Genomic DNA, 27452 nt, shown 5'->3' on the forward strand with positions numbered 1-27452 from the left:
GGTTGTCTAATAAGAATATGTCAATAGATAGACAGCATTCAAGACAGCTTTAAAGTCAATGTCAAACCAAGGATTAGGGATTTATCTTTCTAGATCTGAAAAACCTTTGAAAAGTGGGTGTTTACAATAGAATACAATAGAATAAATACAATACTATACAATATAAGCATGGAGATGCTAGATGCAGATGAATGTGAAGTCATATTTATTTAAGACATTTTCTGCCTTGACTTTGACTTATCTCAGATTAATAAAAATTTTTTGGAGGACTTGTCTTGTTCTCAATCATCGGTCTAGATAACCATGGTTTTAGTCAAGAATTAAAGTGCATGTGTTTTTTTCGCAAGCCTGAAGGCTGACAAGACTTCAGTTTAATTCAATTTATATGTATAGGGTTTTTTTCTTAGCAATTCACATTGTCTCCAAGAAGTTTTACATGAGCAGGGGAACGGAATAAAAATGGTAAAGTTTAAAATGAAATTATTGTTTATTTTTAACATCTATTCCTAATGAACAATCCTGAGGTGACGTAGGAAAGGAAAAACACCCTGAGATGATATGAGGAAGAAACCTTGAGAGGAACCAGACTCAGAAGGGAACCTCATCCTCATTTGGGTGACACTGGACAGTAAATAATAGCCAGAAGGAGACCAATGATTGTCCGCTTCCTCACAAGCGATTCTGGGGTACAGGAGAAATGATACACAAAATGATGCAGTTGATCAACAAAAATCACTTCTCAACATCTCTCTTTACCCCATCTTTGGACTGTATTTTCCATCTTTTTGTAACATAATAATAAAAATAATAATAATAAATAAATAAATAATAAATAAATGAATAAATCAATCTTTCACACTTTCCGAGCTAAAAAAAAAATGTTTGCAAGTGTGCAAGTTGGACTGCCAAAGTCCTCCAAAAAAACATTGCAGATTCATCAAGATAGCAATTTACTCATAAAATATTGGCTTGTTTAATTTATTATTCTTTACTGTGCTTTAAAGAATATATATTTACAAATAGTTTAAGAAGTTTTAGCAGTTTTAACTGAGTAATATAGTTTAATTTAGGTTTTTTTGGGGGGGCATCTATGCTTTACAGCATTTCCTTACATCAGACTTTCACACACTACTGAAGCTCTATTAACCCCCTCCAAACTGACCCCCATTTTATTCTTGTTGAACATTGCTTAATTGAGATGTCAGTTTCATTTGTGTTACAATAAAAATAGCACTCGTAACAGAGAACAATGTATAAGTCCTAAAGACACACACACACACACACACACACACACACACACACACACACACACACACACACACACACACACACACACACACACACACACACACACACACACACACACACACACCCCACTCCCATTTAATAACTGCACATCTTTCAGAAGAACACCAACAGTGCTGTCATGCTGTGCTTTTCAGAGCTTTTCAAGCTCTGAGTCATCTTCAGACTCTGCATGGTGACCGATAGCATACAATTCAGACAGACGTGTAAGAAAGAAATGAATATATCTAGGGTTTCTGATCGTAACACTTTGCTGCTCCTTACAGAGGGGATAAAACTTGGTACTGTACCAGTAAAAGGACATAAAGCCAATCAGAGAGGAAGCAGATGTCTGAATGTATAACTGTAGCTTAAAGGTGACAGAGTGCAGGCTTGAACTCGTATAGAACGATGGTGAGGATATGCTTTTCTGAGCTTATGTGCTAAGATAAAAAAGAGAGGCTAATGTCAACTTACAGAGCTAATCTACACAATGATTTATCGGTGAGTAGACAGCGTGAATGTTAAGTGATTTATAGAGAAAAACGTAAGGAGCCTAAGAATGTCTGCTTAATAATCTTTATAGTGAGATTTATGGGTGTACAGTATCATTATTTGACAAACCAATTTAAACAGAGGAGCCCTATAAAAAGTAAAATCCATCATTTCAAGATATACTGTATGCAGAAAACATGTAATATTCTATGATTTCAGCATCACAATGTATTGTAATGCCTGTATAAGAAAGAAAGAAAGAAAGAAAGAAAGAAAGAAAGAAAGAAAGAAAGAAAGAAAGAAAGAAAGAAAGAAAGAAAGAAAGAAAGAAAGAAAGAAGTTTCTTGGTCAAGTAATTTGAAATGATCTGGCTAAAAAATAAAGAGAGACAAAAAATACAGTACACCTTTTTTTCCAAAACTATCAAGATGGATTTTAGCTATTCTGTGACTGCTGAATGAAAATAAAAGAAAACATTATATGGAGATGAAGGATGATGAGACCATGGCCAATAAGTGAGTAATCCATAAACGACAGCTCACATAGTCATTCCTGGAAAGTTTTTTTCTTTCAGGTTTTTTAAACATAGTGTTGGCTCAATGGTTAAGGCTGTGGGTATTGTAGTTGTAACAACTAACTAAAAATGATTTTTTTTCAAGAAACTTTGCAATAGCACTGAACAAGTATCAATGAATTTATTGATAGAGACTTCAAAAGCACTTCTGTAATTCGCTCTGAATAAGAGCATTTGCCATATGCTGTTGTGGGAGATTATTTTATACCAAAAGCAAATACAGTGGATTAGTGGATTAGCAAAGTGGATTAACCACTTATCATAAAGCAGGCTATCATTGCTATACATTATTATATTAAAATGAAACTTTAAGAAGTTTAATTGAAGACTGGTGTGTAGACAGACAGTACTTGCTGCTTTTCTTTTCTTTTCCGTGGCTATATATTCTTCAATAACATTTTATTGTATTAATTTATACATTCCACTAGTGTTGTACAAAACGTAACCACTAATCAACTGGACCTTACTCTGACCAGTTGTGTCAGGAGTGCTGGGTCTCCGAGTCAGGGGTGCTCAGAGGTGACAGATCCAACTGCAACCTTTTACTGTGCACAGTGTAAAATAGGAAAACATAGAGACAAGGAACGAGGCAACTGAAGGCAAAGCAACAAACAAAACACTACATTATTAGCATGATAAAGAGGTACACAGTTTACACAACTTTAATAGTGATGCAAATCAACCGTAGTGAGTGATTAGAGAGACATGTGATGAGGAAACATGCAGGGGCTGATGGGTAATGTCCCAAACACCAATTCAACTTAACCATGACACACAGGCCATTTCCATATCCTGTTTTAATTTTTTTTGGAATGGCTGATCAACAGTTTCAGCCGAGTCCTTCATAACTACTATTTGAAGACTTTTGGGAACTTGCATAACATGTTTTTCTTACTCATAGTTTTTTAACTAAGAAATGTACTTACCTTCTGGTTAGTATACTCCCAAGCCTATACTGTGTAATAATTATAAAATCGAAACATATAGCATAGACCATGCCCCTGAGTTCTTAAAGCTTAAAGCTTATGGTTTTCAAGAAAAGCAGACTATACAGAAAAAAAAACATAGCTCCTATAGAGGCACACTGTGTGTGTGTGTGTGTGTGTGTGTGTGTGTGTACATTCCACATGCGGATTGCAAGACCTTAAAACAACCACACTGTTCATACAAGAGCCATTTTATGACACAGTGTAGAAGGTGATTTTTTATCCAGTGAATGTACAATTGAACCAAGAAAACATAAAGCAATGTACTCTAATGCACAAATATTCAAAACAATAGAAAAATTGTGAATTGGGAGCTCTCCGTGGTGCTGAAAAAACCCCCCAGAATTACACAAATGGCACCTTTGCAGCTGCAGATGTTATGCAGATATAATACATTAAACTCACCCATGCAGCTCTTTGACTGACAGTGAGATCTTGAGGTCATGTCCCAGCACATGAAGTGCGCTGAGGATATCGGCCCATTGCACCATCTCACCCAGCGGCCCTCCTTTTAATACCTTAGGGCTGAACACATCACCAGACTCCTCTGTCAGAAAACCCACATGTACCAGCACCTTGAAAAGATATAAGAATTCAAAGAGAACCAAAAAAAAGCAAAAGAAAGTCATTTCTTTTGTAGAGAAACTGGGAAGTGACAGAACTTTTATGTTTTTTTTATACTGTATTCCATTTACAGGTGTTAATATGTGGAGCATCAACATTTTTGCAATTTACATTTATATTGGGTAAATAGCCTAGAAAGTGCAGCTCTTTTTAAACAAAGTGGCTCCTTTTATTATTCTTGTTTCTAGAAAAATTCCAGTATGACCTCAGAGGCAAAAAAAAAAAAAAAAGAACGAAGAGACAACATTAAGCCTGGTAGAAAAGACACTCAACTTCTATTGATGTCTATGGGCCACAAAACTGTGGCTGTGGATTCTATTTAGGTTTCACAGCATACCGCAAATAAGAGAACAATTATATTATGTGACTATTATTTATTTTTCTGGAGAAAACTGTTTTCAGGTTTTCCTCCTGGTTTGTATCAGCAGTTCATCCTATAACCTGTTTATCACAATACGTTTTTCCTTCTTGACTGTGGGGAAAAGGAAGGGCTCCATAATTCACAGCTACCATTATTGTCAAAGTCTGTAATGTGCCGTGACTCAGGCTGCAATATAGTATGATGGAAAGAGAAGGCTTGTGTGGTAAATAGTGCAACATTTTTTTACTTGATAAAATACCATTCAAATAAACTCTGTGTCCTAAAATTCTGCACCAAACAGTTTGTCCTCAGTAGTCCATGTCTAGCACTCTCTCTTAGCTGAACAAGGATGCTATACAAACCCATGTTTGTAGGACCACTTTCCGGTTCTCCCGAAAGATTAAATCAAGGTTGTCATGCATGTAGTCTGCGGACTTCTTTGTGTGGACATTTAATAACGTGAATGATTTTCGAAAAAAGACCTTTCCTTCCTTATTCAATCAGAGGGCAAAGAAGTAATATAAACTCCAGACAATAAACTCAGCTAAAATAGCATAAACTGAACATAAAATATGGTAATTGTAATTTGTTATTAGCAAGATAAAAAAAAAATCATAAAATCCTAATTAAATCCATTTCACTTCCAGGCTGTAGCAATACAAAATGAAGAAAAGTTGAAAGATGTGGGGTATTTATAGGAGCGGTGAACGCGAGGCTTCTGCAAGGCTGCATGATAAATCCATAGTTTTACTTTTTTTGGAATGAAATAAACACTTGTTCAATTCATTTGTGCATTATGTATCTTTGAGATAAATGCAGAAAACACAATTGAGTGGAAATGTTGATACTAATCTGGCCTGTTTGACATTGGACTGAAGAGGTGGGGTGCTGAGGGTGATGTAGCATCCCAGACTTTCAGCATTTCTTTTGCTACTACAGTTGCTTAAATAATTATAAAAATATACAAATGAACTATGAATAAACAAAATTCTCTTTTATCACAGTGCCAACAATTAGTGATATTTCATTTATAGCTAAACAATACATAGAGCCTTTTAAGTGTTTACAGCTGTATTTAAAGCTACCAGACTTTCAGCAGTTATAGAAACTAATCAAAACCAAATTAATCAAGCTCAACCTTGCTGTGGTATTATAACTACACAGTTTTGACTCAAGTGGTTAAGGTTCTGGGTTGTTGATTGAAGGATTGCGGTAAAAGCCCCAGCACTGCCAACCTACCACTGTTGGGCCCTTGAGCAAGGCCCTTAACCCTCCCTGCTCCAGGGGTGCTGAATCATAGCTGCCCCTGTGCTCGGACCACAATCTCCTCAATCGGGATATGCGAAGAAAAGAATTCCACTGTGCTGTAATACAGTATGTAGTGATAATAAAGGCTTCCATGCCCCAAACTCATTAATCAAAACACATGTTTAAATGAAAATAAACTATTTGGCTATCATTTGTGACTTCCCTGATGTGGACTGTTACATACAATGAGTTGGAAACATCTGGATTAAAACCTTATTTCTGCACCCCTGTAGACCTGTTGTGCTATATAAACGTCTTAAATCTGTTAGTTTCACTATTTTAACTTATTCAATTTGTTTCTATATATTCCCTTTGTTATTCTGTCATTCTCTATTGTTCACTGTCTGTCCAGAATCCATCATTTGCTTTGTTTGATTTATACGCACTTTATACAGGAGGCCACATGCTTTCTAAAGCATGCTGAAGTTGCCCATTTAAAGAAAAAGCACATAATGTGCGAAACAGATACTGAGCAAAATCACCTTTTTGCCCTATGGGAAAATGTGCTTCTGCATTGTGAATAAGTCTCAGCACATCCAAGCATGAGTCTTGGAGAAATGCGTTTGAAGAAAATGATCCCCATTCAAGCATTACCGAGCTCATTCTGCTGGAGAAATCCCACGATGCTGCTTTCTGTGATTCACAGAGCAGAACAGCAGAAGCAAGACCATAATAGGCAGATAAACAGAGCTGTCAAATCTTGTACGTTCATGTCCACACTCACCTATCTACTGATGTATGCATTTCAGTCAGTCTCTAAGTCTAGTCTGAATGTTATACTGGATCAGTTTAAATCAAGGATGAATAAAAGAGAGTGAGACTGTCAAGAAAAAAAATCTCAGAGAGTCATCAAATCCATCTTGCTTTCTGGTAGTTCAGCTGAGAATATTTGATGACTGTTATTGGAGGATGTGCTCAGGGTGAGGATACTGATGCAGCACAAATGTAAATGAGTGTAAATGATACTGGCTTGCATCATGTGGATTCTTAATCTATAAGTGCAGCCCAGATGAATAAAACCCTATGCATCTTCACGTAAGAACTGAAATTGAGACACAGACAAACGCACAAAATAAATGTGTGCATAAGAGAGATATAGTTTTTTTTTTACTGAGCACGACTCTGTGCTGCATTCAGAGTTGAGTCATTCATCTATAGAATAGAGGATGATAGAGAATGTAATTTAGCTTTCCTGAATGAGTTGTAAGCCTGGAGCTGTTTGTGCATATTCATAAACACACCACACCACACAGTGTCTGCCGCTAACGCTGAAAAACCTGTACAAGTGCATAATATGCATATGTTTAATGAAATCAACACATTTCCAAGGAACTATATGCTACCGTTCCTTCATGTTAAGATCTTGAACACAGCTAAAGGAATACCCAGAAGCATTGCCTTTGCAGAAAATTCTGAAAAATCTGAAACCTGAAGGCTTCAGTATGCATCAGCGTGGATCCTTCCATCTGAGAAAGCGTACAGGAGCCAATACTGTCAGTCTCTCTTCTTCTTCCCCCAGGCAGTCAGCTTCCATAACACCCCACCTTAACTACAGATGTGAAGTCTAAACCCTTATACACTCCCCCACCCCCACTCACACACACATATACAGTACACACTATATTTTGTATTACTCAAGACTGGAATATCTATTGGACTGCACTACCATTTTGGACTGACTGTTATTCAAAACAAAATAATTTTATTGAGTGAATGATTTATTAACATCACATGTACATTATAGCACAGTGGAATTCTTTTCTTTGCATGTCCATACTGAGGAGTTTGGGCTCGGAGCACAGGGGCAGCTATGATACAGCACCACTGGAGCAGGGATGGTGTCACGGTTAGTCACAGGCGAATGTGGATCCATTTGCAGTTACTTTTTTAATGGGCAAAAAACAGGAAACAAACAACGAACAAGCAGGCAAAAACAGATCAGAACAGAGACATAAACAGACAGCACAGCACATTCTAACAACGACTCACAACCGGGAAGTGAACAAAACAGAGTACATATAGTGAACGAGAACCAATCACAAGACGGAGACAGACATGGACTAAGACAAAACACCTGGGGAAGAGATTGAGTGCAATTAAACGTCCATGGTAACAAACAGGGTGGGCGGGGTCAACAATTAACAGCAGGCAGAAACAAAGGAGAACACAGACAGACTCACTACAGATGGTTAACATACTTGTTCATTTGCCCAATAGTGTTAGGTTGGCAGTGCTGAGGCTTGAACCCAGACCTTCCAATCAACAACCCCGCACCTTAACCCCATGAGTCCTTCAGCCACCATTGTCCAACACCCCCCTAACCCCCAAAACCCAATACTTACTATGAACCCTATCACTACAAGTAAATAGCATGTGTATTAGCAGGTGTGTTAACAGGAGAATACAATATGAACAACTCAACTCCACCTGCCAACATGCATCATGGCTTCCAAACATTGTATTTCCTAGAAAGTACATTCACTTACACCTTCGCAGTCATCACTCACTTATTCCCAATCACACACACTCAGTCACCCTTTAGAAGAGACTTTCTCACACAGGCCAGTTGTGCGATTAACGCTCTCTCAGTGTTTCATACCTGTCCTACCTGTTACCAAAGCCTTTCACTTCATCATAGTTCAGGAGGTTTATGATCTTCTTTTTGTATGTTTTGTGGTTCAATAATCCAGGTTGTTGCTAATCACCAGAGCTGTGCCTGTTAACTGACCTCGAGTTTGCCTTTTGATTCGATTTATTTGCCAAATTGTTTTTAACTGCACTTGTTTCAGTCTGTCTGAACAAAAGAATAAAAGAATATTTAACATAATAATACAAATACTTTTACTCTATTGGCTTATAAAAGCACAGTACTGGTACTAATGAGCACTACACACTGTTGACCCATTATCTCCCTATAAAACACTTTTCACTTTTTCCTTTCCCTTTTGTTTCTTGTTATTATACATTAAAACGTTTCATTTGTCTTTAAATTGCTTGCACACATGAAACACCTGCTTTATCTCTAATATTTTGCACTATTTGGGTCTTCTAGTTTTCACAGCAGGACAGAGGGGGCAGAGCTCTACTATATAAATATGTCCTGCTCAGCAAATGTTTCTCTTCATAAAGTCTGTATTCACAATTCCATGCTGATCGCATTGACATATATAAGATGATGTTCCATTGATTTGCTTTTTGGAGGTCACACAATTACAGGGCAGCATGCACACTGTAGTTTTTAGCTCCTTAGACTTATTACTGCCACAATTAACCCAAAGAGTCATAGTTCCCATTAGTGCAAATATCCTCATGAGATTTCATAATGTAATTGGTTTGCATTAATATTACATAAGTTAATAATATGCATTATACAATCTAATTAGAAACTTGTTTTAATTAACTTCAGTCTAAGCAATAACTTAATACTTAATATTTAAAACTAAATATTTCTATAAACATTATATAACTACTTAGAAACCTAATATTTATTAATTACAGGGCTACTCTAAACATTCACAAGACATTGACCTAAAGAATAATTCAAGAGTCGCCATCTATACAAGCCATTTTGTAGTACATTATTCTGTATTATGCACTTTTAAACAAACCTTTAAATAAACATCCCAAATGATGCTCATATATAGAATTGTTCATAGCTAATCCTTTATAGATGATGCTGTACTTGAACTCACATAATGACCCATGATGTCATGTGAAAATTTCTTTGTCATGTGAAATTTCTTTGTCATTTCTTTGTCAAGTGTTTTTGCAATAACACAGTGTGTGGATACATAAGCTCACCCTCTTTTGTTGCCTCTGTTGGCTGCGCAGACGCTCGTCCAGCCTGCGAGCAGCTACAGCCCACTGCACAGCCAACCTGCGTATCCGCCTCCGCATGAAGCTCAGAGACTCTTTCCCTGAACCCACCTGCTCCAGCAGAGGGCCCATATCAGCACGAAATATTGCCTAAAAAGATACACAGTCAAATTAGTTTATTAAGTACATTAAAGACAGCAGACATTGTCCAGAGTACTGTATAGAGAGACCTTGATATAATGTAGACAGAAGAAAACAGAACCGTATAAATGTAGCCAAGCTGGAAAAAAAATACACAGAATGACGGTACAGGAAATTACAGAGAAAATGATATTCTTATATAATATTATAAAATATATTTAATACAAGAATGTTAAAAAAATTCTTAGGGTATATATAAGTGGAATGTTTTGTTAATACAAGGCTCTCCTATTGTTTGACTGAAGATTATGAATTATTGTACTGTATGTAATGTATGATTTGTACAATTTTTGCACATTTAAATAAAAAAATTCTGGACATGACAGACAGTATCTTCTCTGTGGCACTATGCGAGACCTACTTTAACTACAGCGGAGCGTGAAACATAGAGGTGTATGAACATGCACGAACCAGTGAGTCACCACAGCTCCAGAAATGTTCTGCGTGTAACATTCTGCACTAACTGGCCTAGTTTCACTCTACTGTAAACAACACAGGCTGAACAAAATGCCTAACTCGCACCTTTATTCCCGAGACACCCAGCTGTGCAGCGCAGCATAAAATTAATCATTTTGGGAACCATTATTCATAAAGGGCTGTATTTAGGTTGGGCTAAGTGCACATACTATGGTTTTAATGCACACACATCAATAGTCACTTCAAATGGAGAAGTTTTGTCAGAGTTACGCACATATGAGACCCTAAAACTGTGCAATTCTGAATTGCATTTGTCATGTGAAATATCAGCTTGAGTGAGAAACAATATTAAGTCCAGTGCCACTGCATGATAGTTTGTCACTCTAAAACTTAAAATTTTGTAAATAGCTTTAAATAGACTGTAAATATATGAATGAAATATGAGATCAATTTTAATTCTACAAAGCCAACATAAATACATAAATTTGTGAACCATAGTTTATTATTACATTTGACAGCAAAAATCCCTGCAATTTCCTTTTATTCATTCTGGATTTAAAATCACAGATTTCTTTCAGACTTAAAGGCACGGTCTCCGAATTTTGAAAGCCAATTTCGACATTTGAAATCACCAAAACAAACACACCCCAACCCAAATATGTCCCACCCCTGTATTATAGCTCCACCCACACATACATACGTAACCCAGGCAACTAATGGAAAGAAATGTGTCTTTATCATAGCTGAAGGAAGAACAATACGATTGCAGATAAACAAACAAGCAAAAATGACACACAAGCATAATCATGCGAAGGAGGCATATATTAGTTCTGTTTAACAAAGCAAAACCCACGTTACTCATCTATCGAGAAGGAAAAAAGCGTCTAAGCGATTTGTCTAGTGTCTATTTGACTTTTTGACCAACGTGAAAACACTGAGATGTGAACTACACACAAGTGATTTGGATGATCTGAGATGCACATACTGTACAATAGAAATGTATATAGACAATTACATATATTATGCAGATTTCTCTGTATAAATACTAGCGTAACTTTTGGACCTAAACCACTGGCTCTGAATATCATCCAAAAAGAATAAATCTGCACTGTAAACTTTTTTATGAACATCTCTCTTTAAATATAGCTCAGAATGTTAAAATGTCTTTTTTTTTTCTATGACTTTTCCTCTCTTTCTCTCCTAAGCTTTAATCCATCTTTTTCTTTATCCATCTGTTAATATATCTATCCATCCATCCATCCATCCATCCACCCATTCAATTATCCAGCCATTAAGCCATGCATCCTTTGTCTGTCCATCCATCATACATCCATCCATCTGATCCATCCATCCATCCATCTGATCCAGCCATCCATCCATCCATCCATCCATCCATCCATCCCTTCGATTATCTATCCATCATTTCATCCAGCCTTCGTCTGTCCATCAATCCATCCATCCATCCATCCATCCATCCATCCATCCATCCATCCATCCATCCATCCATCTGTCCATCCATCCATTCACCCATCAACCCATACAATTATCCAGTCGTTAATCTAGCCATCCTTTGTCTGTCTTTCAATCCATCCATCCATCCATTCATCAGTCCAGCTGTCAATCAAGCAATCCTCTGTCTGTCCCTCCCTCCATCCATCCATAGATCCATCCATCCATCAATCCATCCATCAATATTCATCAGTTGTCTGTCCATCCCACTGTCTGTCCATCCATTATACACAGTTCAAAACAATATTCTATTCACATTAATAAATCCTGTAATATGAATTTTTTAAAGCATTTCTTCTGAAAATATTACACAGCACTTTTAGTGTGCTCACTATATTGCTCCATGTTCCCGTGCATGCTAATAGAATTATAGTCTATCTATTGTCTATGGCTGGATGTACATAACAACTGCAATACATGAGTTCCCTTCTATTATACAACTACAGTAGTAGCAGAAGCTAAAGTGGTTGCTCTTCAGGAACGTCTTATGTCTAAGAATATGTCTGAGCTGAATACTAAATATCTGTCCCCAGAGTGGGTTTCTTTCTGAAAGCAAGAGGAGATGTTGTTTAATAGAGTCTAATAAAATTGGAAGACATAAATATCATACTTGAACCATCTCCTAGCAGAATACAGGGTACAAGGTCTGTATTTATCTCACTTGTGTCTTTGGTGTGGTGCTGCTGGTGGGCTGAATGCTCTGATTCCTCCAGGCAAGCAGGGGGCAGAACCACTCCACCTCACTCAGGTAGATGAGAAAGGAGCAGTCAGAGCCATCAACTCCATAGAATGCGTAGCAAGGGTCTGATGTCCATCTGGCCCTCATCCACTAGCATCACCGAGTGAGAGTTACAGACAGTTTTAGGTGATTTAAAGAATGCAGAACAGTCTGCTTGTTGTTTGTTATTGACAAGTCAAATATATTCAAAGACAATTACTGTAACACCATCAAAATGAAGTAAAGCAAACGGAAGCAAGGCCGAGCAAGATGTAAAAGTCTGACAAAATATATATTGTAATATATCATGTCTCCGGTTCATTAATTCTAGATTTTTCCAGCAGCCTGTTTTCCAGTGTTTTCCACAAATAAAAGAATTCAGTCTACATCACACTATTGCTGGTTTAAATATTCATTCAAAACACAAATATTTGCATATTTGTAAACCGACACAGATACAGCCAGTGCATTGCATTCCTAGTATATAGTATTTGATATATGTTCTGGTTTGACATTGGTGATAAATTCTAATAAAATGATATAAGGAATGTACCGTAGGGATCTCTAATGAGTCATGGTAATATCAACATACATCAATTTTACTTGCGCAGTCCGGGAAGCCAGGATCTTTTGGGATTTCACACTGCCCTGCCGTTCCATCTCTCCCTGCAGACGACAGAGAAGGACATTCAGTTTGACATTATGACTCCCTAAGAGAACAGTAAGAAAACGTTTTTTTTATAACCGAACTCCATTAGCTTTAATTAGGCAGGGAAAGGCTAAACCTTATCCCTATCTACCTTTACGGATCCCTTCCTTTATTATAAAAATGTCACATCTGTGTCCTTCTGCATGCATTACTGTGCATTGACAGTTAAAAACCATCCCTGATGACCAAAGTGTTTTCTGAGGCCTCAGACAGACAGGGAAACAGGAAATTGGCAACATCTCCTTCCTTGATTAATAAAAATGCTCTGCTCTGTGTGGCACTGGGTCCCGGTTAGCCTAATTAAAGGAGCAGGGCTGTTCTTTATTCAACAGGCTGCCAAGCACCAGTGAGCATGATCACACACATAGGGATTATGCATCGTTCTGTTTGATTGCAGTAATGATCCCAACAGTGGTAACAATGGGGAAAATATTCTAACAGAGTGCAAAAAAAAAGTAAACTAAAAGAATGACTACATACACACCGCAAATACATATGGGGTATTTGATCAACAGAAAACGACATCATTAAAAGCTGCTGGAGAAAAATAAATGTTAGTGTAGCAATTACAACAAGAAGAAACGGCAATGATCCAATCGTTTTAAAGCTAAAGCTATAAGTTTAAACCTGGGAGGAGCTTCGAGTACTGGGACATTCAGGATAGGTAAACATTTGCTTATAAACTAATCTAAATTATAAAGGTCAATTAATGTGGATTAGGTCTTACAATGGTGTGTGAATTAGTATAGACACCTGTGGCAGGATATTTACTCTTCTGCAGGATCTGCTCCACACGCACAGCCATTTCTGACACATTCTGAGCAATTGCTTGAATCCGTTCCACTAATCCCATAGGCTGAAACCTAGTCACACACAAAAACACAGGCAAAAGCTTCACTATATGAAATGACGTTCAGCTTTTTTGCACAATTACTCATTCAGAGAAGCAACTACACATTCGAGCACTCAAAAAAATGACCTCAAATCCCTGATATACATGCCACACACATACTGTAGGTCACAAGCCCCAAATTACCCTCATACTGTATACATCCAGTTTACCTGAAGCATGCTCTAATACCCTGATATATCTGGGTATGCTCTGGATGATCTGAAAGATGATCTGAGAAGTAAAATGGCTGTCTTAAGTCTGAGAAAATCAGTAAATGTATGAAAGAATATCATTAATTGAGATTTAGGCTTGTTTTAAACAAATAAAAGAATCTGTGGTGAATCTGAAATGTCTCTATTTGTTTATAAAGCAATTTAAGGAAATTATCAGGTAGAAAAATTAGCTGATTAATTGTTAACTGATAACTAGCTATCATCAGCTTATCTGATATTTTTATTCCAATTATTTTATCACTGTATGTCTGATATAAAATTATTTTAGGACATTTGGTTTGAGACATTTTTTTCTCTGATAAACTTAAACAAAATTTTAGTGCTTGAACATAACAAATTTGAAATTTTAAATGTTTATGAACAAGTACTTGAGAGTAGCAATGAGTTAGGTCACCATTTAATAAATAAAAAATACTTAAGAAAAACAACAACAATAAAGCAAAATAATAATAATAATAATAATAATAATAATAATAATAATAATAATAATAATAATAATAATAATAATAATAATAATTCATTCATTCATTTTGTACTGCTTATCCGAACTTATCGGGTCACGGGAAGCCTGTGCCTATCTCAGGCGTCATCGGGCATCAAGGCAGGATACACCCTGTATGAAGTGCCAACCCATCACAGGGCACACACACTCTCATTCACTCACACACTATGGACAATTTTCCAGAGATGCCAACCTACCTTGCATGTCTTTGGACCGGGCGAGGAAACCGGAGTACCCGGAGGAAACCCCCGAGGCACGGGGAGAACATGCAAACTCCACACACACAAGGCAGAGGCGGGAATCGAACCCCCAACCCTGGAGGTGTGAGGAGAACGTGCTAACCACTGAGCCACCGTGCCCCCCCAATAATAATAATAGTAATTTAAAATAAATAAAATAAAATAAAACACTACACACATTTATGGCAATGGTGGCTGTACCCAGAGGTGGTAAGCCAGTTAAAAAAAAGCATACTGCAGATTTATAGGAGCCCAAAGTGAGACTTCTCTCTTGTACAGGGGATCTCTGAACACTGCCTTTTTACTAGAGCTCCACTGAATTGTACTATGTTCGAGGCTTCACAGGAGCTTTACTTGCAGGCTGTGTTGTCCACTGAACATTAATTATTAATAAGTGCCTTACTGTATTGAGATTTTTGATCATTTGATTCACTAATTGAGTGTATGGTAGAACACCCAGAGACTTTGGTCATTATTTTTATGAAATTTTAGGAGGAAGCCGAGCTTCCAATGTAGTCTTAAAGCCTTTTTTATGTTAACCATGATAAATCGTATCACTACAATTCACCCTTTTATAACAAGGCATACCACTGCGCTCAGAATGAACCAATCACATTCAAACTAATATTCAAAAGTTAAAATAATCTTTTAATATCACGTTAAAAGAGCAAAAATATCTGACACGGACTTAGTTTCATTTTGTACATTACAAAAACCTACGGTTTGTAAGCAGGGGTGTGTAAACTTTTATATCCACTCTAGTTGTGAACACCTGCTATAATTAAACAGTACAAGCAGAGCAAATGTCCTTTTGTACCGATTTACCTGTCACGCTCACAGTCGTGCAGATATTCAGTACTTTTATTGATCATATATGAATTTATATTGATTAACTGACATTTTAGACAACAATATTTTCTCACAGACTGAATGACAGCTCAAAGTAAGTGAACAGTTTCATTTTTATGAAACTGAGGTTTATATAGAGAATACGAATACAAGGAATGATGCAAACAGTGAAAGAGAACCAAAGCTATGCTTAATTTTATCACCGCAAGTCATCAGTAACTTAGCGATGATGGTTGTCACTGGGTGGTGCAACTAGCATTCCACTTAACAACAAACTGTTTTCTCAAAACATTCTCGAGGAAGATAAATTTCACCAGTGTGTATACACATCATATCATACAAGAAGAAGGAGAAGTAGCGTGTGCTCTTTGCCACAATTCCCCTGCATTGTACTGTCTTCAATCCCATTGAGAGTCGCCGCACCAAATCATACATAAAGTTGAACTTTTCTCGGATTAGTCTTGTTGCTGGACGTGACATCTTGTCGCCAACGGCTGCTGTCACTCATGATACTGGAGGTCACCAGCGCTCGTTGAAAATGAATGACCTATTCGTTGCTTTGTTGCTATGAATTGCCGTAAATGTTGTATAATGTTACCTAATGCTACAAATAATGTCAAAAAAAGGAAACGTTCAAGTCAAGTGTTATCCATTATTTTGTTAAGCTGTCAATTATTGATCTATTACAATGATTTAAATAAATAAAATTTATCTATATTTTACTATCTAAGCTGTAATACAAAGCCACGAAGCCCAAAAGAGCGCTGAGGTTCAGGCATCCGACTGATGCATGCTGCCCTGAACTCATATGACATCATGAAGCCTCTCAACCCCTGGTATGAGGGTTTCTGTCACCATGGAGACTATTGGGAAAAAATGCTAATTCTGAGTAGATTTTAAGCTAGACTTCCACATCACACTCACACACTCACACACTCACACACACACACACACACACACACACACACACACACACACACACACACACACACACACACACACACACACACACACACACACACACACATACACACACACACACACACACATATTGTACCTCTCAAGAGTAGAGCTGAGCTCCTCCAGGCTGTGGCTTTTGCTGCTGTTGCTGAGTTTTGCTAGAGTATCAATTCTCTTCAAAATAATCTCCAACATGTCACTGATTTTCCTCAGGACTCCACGAGACTCTGGCCCTCCCAGTACTGTCACACACACACACACACACACACACACACACACACACACACACACACACACACACACACACACACACACACACACACACACACACACACACACACACAGCGCACAAAAGAGAAGGATGTGGGAGAGAAAAAACATAGATATAAATTCATCCTGACATAATTGTAAGTCAATATTAACGTTTCCCAAGATACATTGCCATGCAATCCAATAGTTTTTTTTGTATTGCATTAATTACATTGCATTATTAAAAGTTTCAGTAGCTAAAAAGCGTTAATTACTATGTTCACTGTTCTCTCTCTCACTCTGCACAAACATGAAGTGTGTCACAACAGATTATTATTATTATTATTAGTATTATTATTATCATTATTATCATGACCAAAATGCACTACAACTACCAAAACACCACAAATACGTCAGTGATTTAAATCAGTGTTGTAAGACAGCACCCCCTCTTGGTGGTGATTGATTAAATCTCATCCTGTAATAAAACACATTCAGTTCAAGCCCCCCTCATGCAAAATCTTTTTTGATTAATCAAAATACTATATATATATATATATATATATATATATATATATATATATATATATATATATATATATATATATATATACACACAATAAGAAACTGATTAAAAGGAATTAAAAGAAGTTCACAAAGTTTTCGGATTGCACTACTGCAAAATATCATGCAGACGTTTTCACAATTAGCAAACGGGGTGCAGAAGATGTTGAGATGTAATTTGTGCTGACGTTTGCTAGGCATGTGCATGCTATCTGAGTGAACACCGTGACTATCTGATCACAGTGACAAACACTTTACACTGACAACCGGAGGCAGTACGACAAATGAATTACATAATATGTATTGATGACACCAGGCTACAATCCCAGAGTTCAGTTGCACACATGGACTCTTATGAGTCCTGCACATTGCTGTTCACATCTCTACAGACTTCTGTACATGTGGAACTGCATGGTAGGTGTGAGATGCACCAAAAAAAAAAAGCCGTTACATGATATTCTGAACTTGTGTCAGCACCTCATTGAGAAGTGATCTTAAATCCAGCAATCTATCCTCATCATGGTTATTAAAAGTTAAAAGCAACTGTTGTTTTAAATTGATGTTTATTCTGTACGGATTTAAAAGGTGCTTAAAGATAACGTATGCAAGAAAATACACAAAAAGTGACGTTAAAAAAGAGACACAGGATTTACACACACACACACACACACACACACACACACACACACACACACACACACACACACACACACACACACACACAGTCTTAATCTTTTCACAGAATACACTATGTATTAGATTATTATTGTAGTTTCATTCATATCTTTCAAGCCTCCTGTTCTTTTTTACATGAACATATTATTCTACATTGTTGTTGTTGTTGTTGTTTTTTTCTTTTACATTGTCTCATGTATTTATGCTACATCATATTGTAGTTGGCAGAAAAGTGAAAAATGCTAACTGCTTTATAATTCTTAGAGGCACACAGGTAATAAGTGAAGCACCTGCATATACAGTAGATTAACTTTAACTGTCCTTGTTAGAAAATAAAACTCCTTCTTAGGAGTCAGTAAGATAGACAGCAAAACACAGTGAAAACAATAGTTTGATGAGCTTGAGTGTTTTTTCTGATCTATTTGTAAATTGCAACAAAGCAAATGTAGAATAAAAATCCATCAGTACACAAGTTGCATTTTAACACATGGGCATTTATACCTTTGCTCTAAAATCTTCAAGCACAAGGGGGCACGGTGAATTAATGGCACCATTGGAGCTAGGGGTTTAATTAAAACCCAGCTAAGCCCTGTGTGCACGGTGTTTGCATGTTCTCCCAGTTTCTTCCAGGTACTCTGATTTCCTCTCTGAGTCCAAAGACAGTTGAAGGCTGATTAGCATCTCTAGTTTGTCCATAGTATGTGAATGGATGTGTGAGAGTGTGTGTAATAGGTTGCTACCACATCTAACGGTGTCCCTTGGGATAGACTCAGTTTCCCTGTGACCCTGTGTAGGATAAGCACTACAGAAAATGGACGGATTTATGGATGGATGGATAGATGGATGGATGGATGGATGGATATCAAAGGCAAACCTTTATCTGAACAATTTAAGCACAGCCTCTCACATATCTCTCCTTAACAGGAGGAAGCTTGCATAATCAACAGAATAGACAGACAGATATATAGGCCAAATAAATAAATAAATAAATAAATAAATAAATAAATAAATAAATAAATAAATAAATAAAAGTGGCAGAGAGACAAATGAGGGAGCAGTCTAGGTTTTTTCAAATCCTCTCAGGCTCCAATTTGCTGTGAGCTAAGCAGCGACGGCACAAAGCAAAGAGTGGACGATGTTTCACCTGGCCAATTAAACAGCACCCAGACAGAGTTTGCAGTTCACAAAGTCTCCCCAACCACAGGCCTCATAAATCGTCTGCTTTGAAGGTATTGTCTTCTCAGAGGAGTAAAGGCTTGGGACTTTTTGAACTTCAGACAGCGAGAGATTTCTGAGGACCTGCAATTGCCTGAAATAAAAAGAGCTTCCTCTGCTGCTCCATCTTTCAAATAGCTTGTGTTTAGACCCAGTCAATTTGTGCTTGAAAAACTGCCCTTTATATAAACCTGTGATAGATAAAAGGAGGTCTGTTGTGTGGTGCTCTTTGATATAGGCATCAAAATTCCTGTCAAAGTCCTTATTATGTTTTTTTTTACAGTTAACCTGAATATAATCTGAGTAAAGACATTCTGGACAAGTGGTAAGCACGCCAATGTTATTGATTCCTCTGGATCAAAAATCGTATACATTTTTATGGTCTTTTTTTCTGTTTAACAGAAACCACATACTTTCGCTGTGAGACTGTCAGTGAAACTGTACCTAATGTGTCTCCCATTACCTCTCATTATGCAAGAGAATGAGCGTCGCAAGCAATGGCTGTTTTTTAGATGTATTTCAGGATGTATTTTGAACAATTATTAATACGCAAACATATAATTAAATACATGACTGTTTAATGATGAATTATTATGCATTCTTCAGATTCGGTTGAGTTTTTTATTTGTCTCAAAGCAGCTTGATTAGGTTAGTGCCTTTATAGATAGAAATATATCCAGATATCCATTGCTAGATGTTTAAAGCAAACATTTCAAACATTTCAAAAATGGCAAAATGATGTAGACAGCACCCAGCACTTAGCACTCAGCACTCAACACCCAGCACTCAGGTGCTAAATTCTGTGCATCACAAGTAGAAAAAAGGTGTATAATATATAGCATATCTGTGGTCAGTTCACACATTCCCAGCAGACTTTATCCACTTTTGTTAGAGAAGCCATGAATATCCAGCAAGTTTCTGTGCCCCGCTTGTTGAGACAAGGGCACTTCTCTGTCAGCGACCACTTGGGAACAGCCGAAGGCTGATCAGACACTTCTGAAAAGCTTGTAGTTACAGGAAACACAGGAGGATTACTGTTGTGGCTGCTGGCAAAAATCAAAGTATCATCATCAAGGACCACTAGCAAAAGTAACACCATGAAGGGTTATGAGATGCAAGCATAATGATGTTGAGCTGATAGAAAGGTTAACATTCTCAGTGGGCCAGGCTTCATGCCAATAAATTGTGAGGCCTGTCTCAATCTTAGCTCTTTTCTGAGTTCACCATGATCCATTGTTGCAGTGTGTGCCAGGAGGGTGGACATACCCATAATGTCCTGATACACGAGACACTCATCTTGATATAGCAGTAAGGGGTTTCCTTGGTAGACAAGCTTCAAAAAGCATCTGTGTTCTCCAGAAAAGGGAACATGACAATATGTGTCATGTGAAACCACTGACTTAAAAGAGACCCATGGTTTCATGATGAATTACACCTGACAGCCATGGCATATAAAAGTGGGGGATATATAAGGAACCGATTCGCCCACCTCAAGCCTAAGATGGAAACGGTTATCCTTCTAAACAAGGTAGAAGCCTTTGCTGTAAATCATATGGTCCACATTTCAATCATGCCTCTGCCACATGTGCGAACAATCCTTGTGGTTCACGGTCATAACATTTTGATGCCTTGAGCTAAATATGAGTAAGTGACCAGAAACAGCTCAATGCCTCGTGTCATTTGTTTTGATTTTTTTTTTTAACATCCAGTTTTAATCTCAGGTGGTAGATTAGAGAACTACACTTGTTCGGGGATATGCTTTCCGTGTGCCATCTTATGGCCTTATCGCTACAGTAGTAGCTTCTTCTATCTGTGTAATCTCAAGATGCCAGACCTAGATCAGACTAGACTGGTTCACATATTTTATTGTGGCTGTAATGATCGAAAGAGTGCAGTCTTCCCACACACACACACACACACACACACACACACACACACACACACACACACACACACACACACACACACACACACACACACACACACACACACACACACACACAAAAACAGGAAAAATGTGAGCAGGGGAAGAATACAATTCAGGATTTGCAAATGGTCTACTTGATAGTTGCAGGATTTCCAACGACCAACTTTAAGGCTTTTAAATATGCATTGTTCTCAAAATAACTCAGAAGACTTAGAGGCTGATGTCAGATGTTTGCATTCATCTCGAGAACAGACTATCATTGAAACATGGCATATATTGAAACATGGCAGATCCTAGCAAGGACTTGCAAACCAATCTGGGGTGGTTCACTAAGGCTATACACTATGGCATTATTGAGTTTGTTCTTACCACCTGCAAAGAAAATTTCCCTAGCCGTTTTTATACTTATTGTATTCACCGCCTGCCTAACATTTCTTTACTATTCAGTTGTTAACACACTGGATTTGATCTCACACAATGTTAACCATGGATGATCCAAACGAATAGATGGACCAATGAACAAAATTTCAAAAAGATCAAATCTGGCTTGAGTAATACTTAGTCTACAAAAAACAAACAAACAAACAAACAAAAAAACTATTTTAGACTTTTGAATTTGATATGGTTTTGACCTGTACTGATTAATACCAAAAACTAATCAGTTCATCCATCTAGCTTCTGTAGCACGTATCTGACACAGAGTCATGGAGAGCCTGGAGCCTATCCCAGGGCACAGAGACACCCTGGGCAGGGTGTCAATTGGCAGAAATGCCAATCTGCCTACAACACATGTCTTTAGACTAGGGAAGGAAAATTCTGAAATTCCCAAAGCACAGATTGAACAAAGGAGGGGCAGGAATCAAACCAACCAACCCCGGAGATGAGAGGCAAACTTGCTAAGCTCACCTTATTAGAAAACATGCCAATAAGTTCTGCTTATTATAATGACTATTCCATTCCTTTGGCCTTCAGACTTTTGACTTCCTGTGTACTGCTAGCCAGTTTATATTATGGTACCACTAATAATGGTCTACAAATCTTAAGGTGTGGTATTAATAAAACCAAAAAAAATTTACTTCTTCACTTATTAAGCCGTAATCGATAACTAACAAACAACCCGAAGTAAAAAAAACAAAAAACCTCTCATAACATTAAACCATAATGTGTTGTTTTATATTTGAAGTTCTATTCTGGTGCTGCTTGCTCAGTTTAGCTGTAGAAATCATCCACCTCTAGTTTTGTTTCACTATAATACTAACATCCAGTAGTCTACATAATATAACACTGTATATTCTCATGCGTGAACTCTTATACAGAGAACTGCTATGGCCAACTCACGCCTCACAATATGAGTTAATTCACCCAAAACAACTGAGATCATTAAACAGCAATCAAGAAATCACATGTAAGCCTACTGATCCCTTTAGAAATCAACCACTCAAACAATACAGCCAAACAAAACCCTGCTTCAGCAGCTTTACAAAAACACCCAGAGACAGCCTTGTGGCAGAGCTCCAATCTGGTGTTTTTACTTTAATCTGATTAGATTGTCTATTGATCTGAAAAATAAAAAGCACAATACAGGACAGTATTTCAAATCTCTATAATCTAACTAATGCAGTGCCCTAATTAATGTGACACAGCATAATTAAATATTTACATATTTCATTTCCTGCCACTGGTAATCCTACTTGCTTATCGTTTTAGAGAAAGCCCACAGATCTTGTCACAGGATTTGGTTTAGCTATGTTCTGAAAACGTACAGTATGTAGGGGTAGAGGAGAGAGGGGGACAAGATTGTGCTGATGTACAATAGTATTTAGTTTGGCTGTGTGTGGTTGCGATTACAGATCCAGGTTTAATCAGACTTATAACTATATAACACCATATTACGCTTGCTGTGTTAAAAACAGAGCAGAGAGCACATACTGTAATCATATGACTACACTGACGAAAGCTAAATCTACTGTTAAAGTTAAAATATTACCCAGCAATCAGATAATAAAATAAATGTCAGTATGTTCTAATGTTTATCCAAACAATACTGCAAACTGTGTAAATTAGATAATTATCATTAAATGATTAACTATCAGCACGTGGTTATCACTACAATAAGTTTTGCACACCTGTTTTCCTGAATTTTCTGAAAATTCAATGGCTTCGGAAGAAAGGTATTTAAGTTAAAACTATAATAATTTCATTAATTATGCCGATGCATATACTCGTGCTCATAAGTTGCTCAAAATCTCCTGGTTACGTGATTGCACTTGACTATATAGTGTAAAGTTATAGAAAGGGAATGATGTATAAACGCACTCTCCAGTGTCACCCAGATGAGGATATGTTCCCTGTTGAATCTGGTTTCTATTCAGACTGAATAATGCAGGAAACAGCAAAGTTTATTGAAGTTTGGCGCCGACCAACAATTCAATTTAATTCAAATTCAATTCAAATTTCTTCTTATAACAATTTTAGCAATAGATTTAGTCTCAAAGCAGCTTTACAAAACATAAAAAATATACATAGATAATAATAATAATACAAAGATAACTATTAGACTTATATTTAAATGTGTTTGTATTTATCCCCAATGAACAAGCCAGAGGTGACTGAGGTGAGGAAAAGGTAGAAAACTTGCGAGGAAACAGACTCAAAAGGGAACCTCATCCTCATTTGGGTGACACTGAAGCATTCATTCATTCATTCATTTATTTATTTTCTACCACTTATCCGAACTTCTCAGGTCACAGGGAGGTCGTTGACTTCATGGAGTTGGCGTCTCCTTTTAGAATGTCCGAATTCTTCATAAATAATCCAACTGGAGCTGGTACATCTCTAAATGCATCAGGATCCTCACAGGGTTGGCCTCATGTCACTGAAGGACATCAGTGACATCCAAGCTTCTTCAAAATGAGGCTCACAATCATGCACCTTATATTCATTCTCGTTAACTAACACTAAGACCTCGGGTGCACTTTTTGGTCGTTACAAGATTTTACTACATTGTCCTCCAGGACAGTTGGAGTTCACCAGACACCATTATCTCTCATTCCTCGAGAACAATGTCACCATTATAATCAAACCTCAGGCACAAAGAATATAAAAAAAATGAAGTGTCCTTGGTTCTTATCTTTTCTGGATTTTCCCACTACCCTCTCATTCTCTGCATAAATGTACAGTTTTCCTTTATTTAACTGTTTATTTGTACTTCCAGCACTGTTATCATGCTTGACCAACTAATCACGTTTGATAAGGCATATTGTAAGTATAACTGACATTCTGCATTTTGATTTTACTAACCAAAAAACAATTTGGTTATGATTTGAATCCAATCATTGTTTAACCAATAAACATCATCTTTTGAACTGTTCAGACCTGTGCTACAGAGCCCTTAAATACCAGCACAAGAACAGTTTCTTCCCCCAGGCAATCCACCTCATGAACAATTAGATGTTCCCCAAATTACACAATAACAATGTGTAATAACCTCACATTTATTTGTTACCACTTCCATCCTAGTACATCCCTGCATCTCATTCTATTCTATTCTATCATCTATAGCACAAATGTAAATACAATTTATTTTTATTTATTTTTTATATTAATGTTTTTTTTGTTTATTTGTATTTACATATGTGCGTTTATTTATTTGTTTCTCTATCTATCTATCTTTATTCTCATCTTTTTATTGTGTGTATCGTTGTTGTCTCTGTGTATTGGAAGCGTATGACACAAAACAAATTCCTTTATGTGCATTCACAATTGGCAATAAAGCTCTTTCTGATTCTCATTCGTTTCGTGTCTGAATCTCACTCATGTTGTCTTATCAGCTATTACACAAATACAATCTTATATAGGCCATATGTAGGCTTAGATAAGCCACAGAAAATACACTACACTCTGAAGGTTTATTTCTCGTATCGTTTCAGGGAGTTTTCCTTGCCACCGTTGCCTCGGGCTTATTCATTAGTGATAAATATAAATCTGAATGTAAAACTTTTTTCTATTCTGAATTTGTATATTCCTGTGAAACTGCTTTGGAACAGTATCCATTGTTAAAAACATCATATACTGTAGATACCAATTGAATTGAAACAGAATCTTATTGTCAGGGATCAGCGCAGATCCGTCAGGGATCAGCGCAGACTTATGGCCATGTGCGTTTGTGTTTGTTTGTGTCACGTGATTGCCCCGTCCACGTCTGCTCCTCCCGGTCATCACACCTGTTCCCCATTGTGTGTGATTGTCCCTGTCTGTATATATGTGAGCTTCATTGATAATGTTAGTTCCCTGTGTAGTGTGGTTTATGTTTGTCTTCCTCATGTATTAAACCCCTTTCATTTGAAGCTATCCTGCGTACGGGTCTGTCTCCAATCCACCTTCCGTCCGGGTCCTGACACTTATACAGTAGTAGATGTGTGTGTGTGTTCTTTTCTATTTTTTTTTTTTTTTATTTATGTTTTTTGTGGCTTACTCGGTTTAAACATTAACATTTGTTGGCTTTAGAATTGACAATGAATTGTGCTGCAGTGAGGTTATAATCCTGCCAAGGTGTGCTGCCCTGGCATCATCTTATATATTTATTAGCTGGCAGCAAATCCGCTATTGGTTAAAAAAAAGCAGGTGCAGGTTTTGACTGATAAAGTGGATTCATTACATCCCCCTGCAACTCAATCAATATCTGCCAATTGGACTTGGAAGCAAGAGAGGGAGGACTGACAGTGTGCCGCTTATGTGTGTGTGTGTGTGTGTGTGTGTGTGTGTGTGTGTGTGTGTGTGTGTGTGTGTGTGTGTGTGTGTTACTGTTTACAATGTCTGCTCTAGAGTAGTGAAGAGAGGGAAAATACAGCACAACGACTACTTCTGTGACCCTCTGATGGGCAGAGCAGCGTGCGATTTGTGAAGGTTGTTAAACTGTTAGCACTTAGGTTACAAGTGGTTTGTAAAAACTGCAAAAATGATTATATAGAATGGAATACTCTATACACACAGGCAGTTTTTCTTTCTGTATGCATCTGTGTTTGTTTGTGTGTGTATGTGTGCATTTTAATGAATCACAGAGGAGATGCTCTGACAACGGTTCAACAGTAAATATGCAGAATCAAGAGTCAACAGCAAATATGCAAATATGTCAACAGCTTTCAAATCTGGCAGCTGAAAAGAGGAGATCAGTTACATTTCTGTCCAAAAGATGTGGAAACATTTGCACTTAACTGAATGAACTACTCACCTCAGCAGCAGTTTTGGAAGCATTACCCTTTTCTGTACTTATACCAAAGATTGACTATACAGTACATGGCTTTGATGAAATTTATTTTTAAGCTACAGTCAGCATTTCCACATTAAGGTTTACATACACACAATAAAGGATATTCTCAACAATTAACCAGAAGTCTAACAAGCCTGCAGGGCAGATTTCTCCATTCCAATTACATTATGAGCAGTTCAGACGTCCTAGCCGATATTTAAGACAACTCTCTCAGGCTAGGCTTTATACTGTACAGTGTAGCTATGTGAGCTTGCAAACAAATACAGAGCAACAGAGACACAGGACGAGTAAGGCATGGCATGGAGCTGCTGAAGGCACGTTAACAAAGAGATGAAAGGTGGTGCAAAAACAAACAACAAAATTACATATCACAAAACATAACTTCATCTGTTTCTTTTTTTCTCACCACTTTTTCCTTTTCCTTAACTCAAATCCCTGTCACTGAACTAAAGAGGATGTCTTCTTTTTCTTCTTCTTCTTCTTCTTCTTCTTCTTCTTCTTCCTCTTATCCTTCTTCTTCTTATTATTATTATTATTATTATTATTATTATTAATAGCTTTTATTATTGTATTAATAAAAACACATTGAAGTACATGGTGATGTGTTGTAACAAGATATAACAAGACGTTCATTCAAAATTTATATAAGAATTCTCCCAGTAGGAGCGCATTTGTAAAGGTTAAAGAGGCAAAGCAGTTCAAGTCTTCCTCCCAGAATAGTCTTTAATAATGTCTTTAATAACTTCAAAGATGAGGAAAAAGGGACATGTCCTTAGCTGCCATATTGTAAGCAATAAGTGGAAAAATTTATTTCTAGAAATATAAAATAACTGCAAGTGTTAAAGGATGAAAATTATTTAAAGAAAGTGTCTTTTT

General features: G+C 37.1%; 1 protein-coding gene across 2 annotated transcripts in view; it reads right to left on the bottom strand.

Annotated features, from left to right (window-relative positions):
• The window catches only part of LOC113639474 (alpha-1,6-mannosylglycoprotein 6-beta-N-acetylglucosaminyltransferase B-like), an 83700-nt gene that overhangs the window by 37661 nt on the left and 18587 nt on the right, over positions 1–27452 (bottom strand). The window contains exons 3-8 of one of the 2 annotated variants that reach the window (XM_027141329.2): positions 16775–16919; positions 13774–13865; positions 12886–12959; positions 12237–12404; positions 9434–9598; positions 3745–3914 (exon numbers count right to left, since the gene is read on the bottom strand). In XM_027141329.2, the coding sequence (XP_026997130.1) occupies positions 3745–3914; positions 9434–9598; positions 12237–12404; positions 12886–12959; positions 13774–13865; positions 16775–16919 (814 nt within the window). Of the gene's footprint in view, positions 1–3744; positions 3915–9433; positions 9599–12236; positions 12405–12885; positions 12960–13755; positions 13866–16774; positions 16920–27452 lie in introns of both variants that reach the window. The other variant, XM_027141328.2, reaches the window with a different exon arrangement.

This window comes from Tachysurus fulvidraco, chromosome 15, assembly GCF_022655615.1.
Source record: "Tachysurus fulvidraco isolate hzauxx_2018 chromosome 15, HZAU_PFXX_2.0, whole genome shotgun sequence".
NCBI classification, from domain to species: domain Eukaryota; kingdom Metazoa; phylum Chordata; class Actinopteri; order Siluriformes; family Bagridae; genus Tachysurus; species Tachysurus fulvidraco.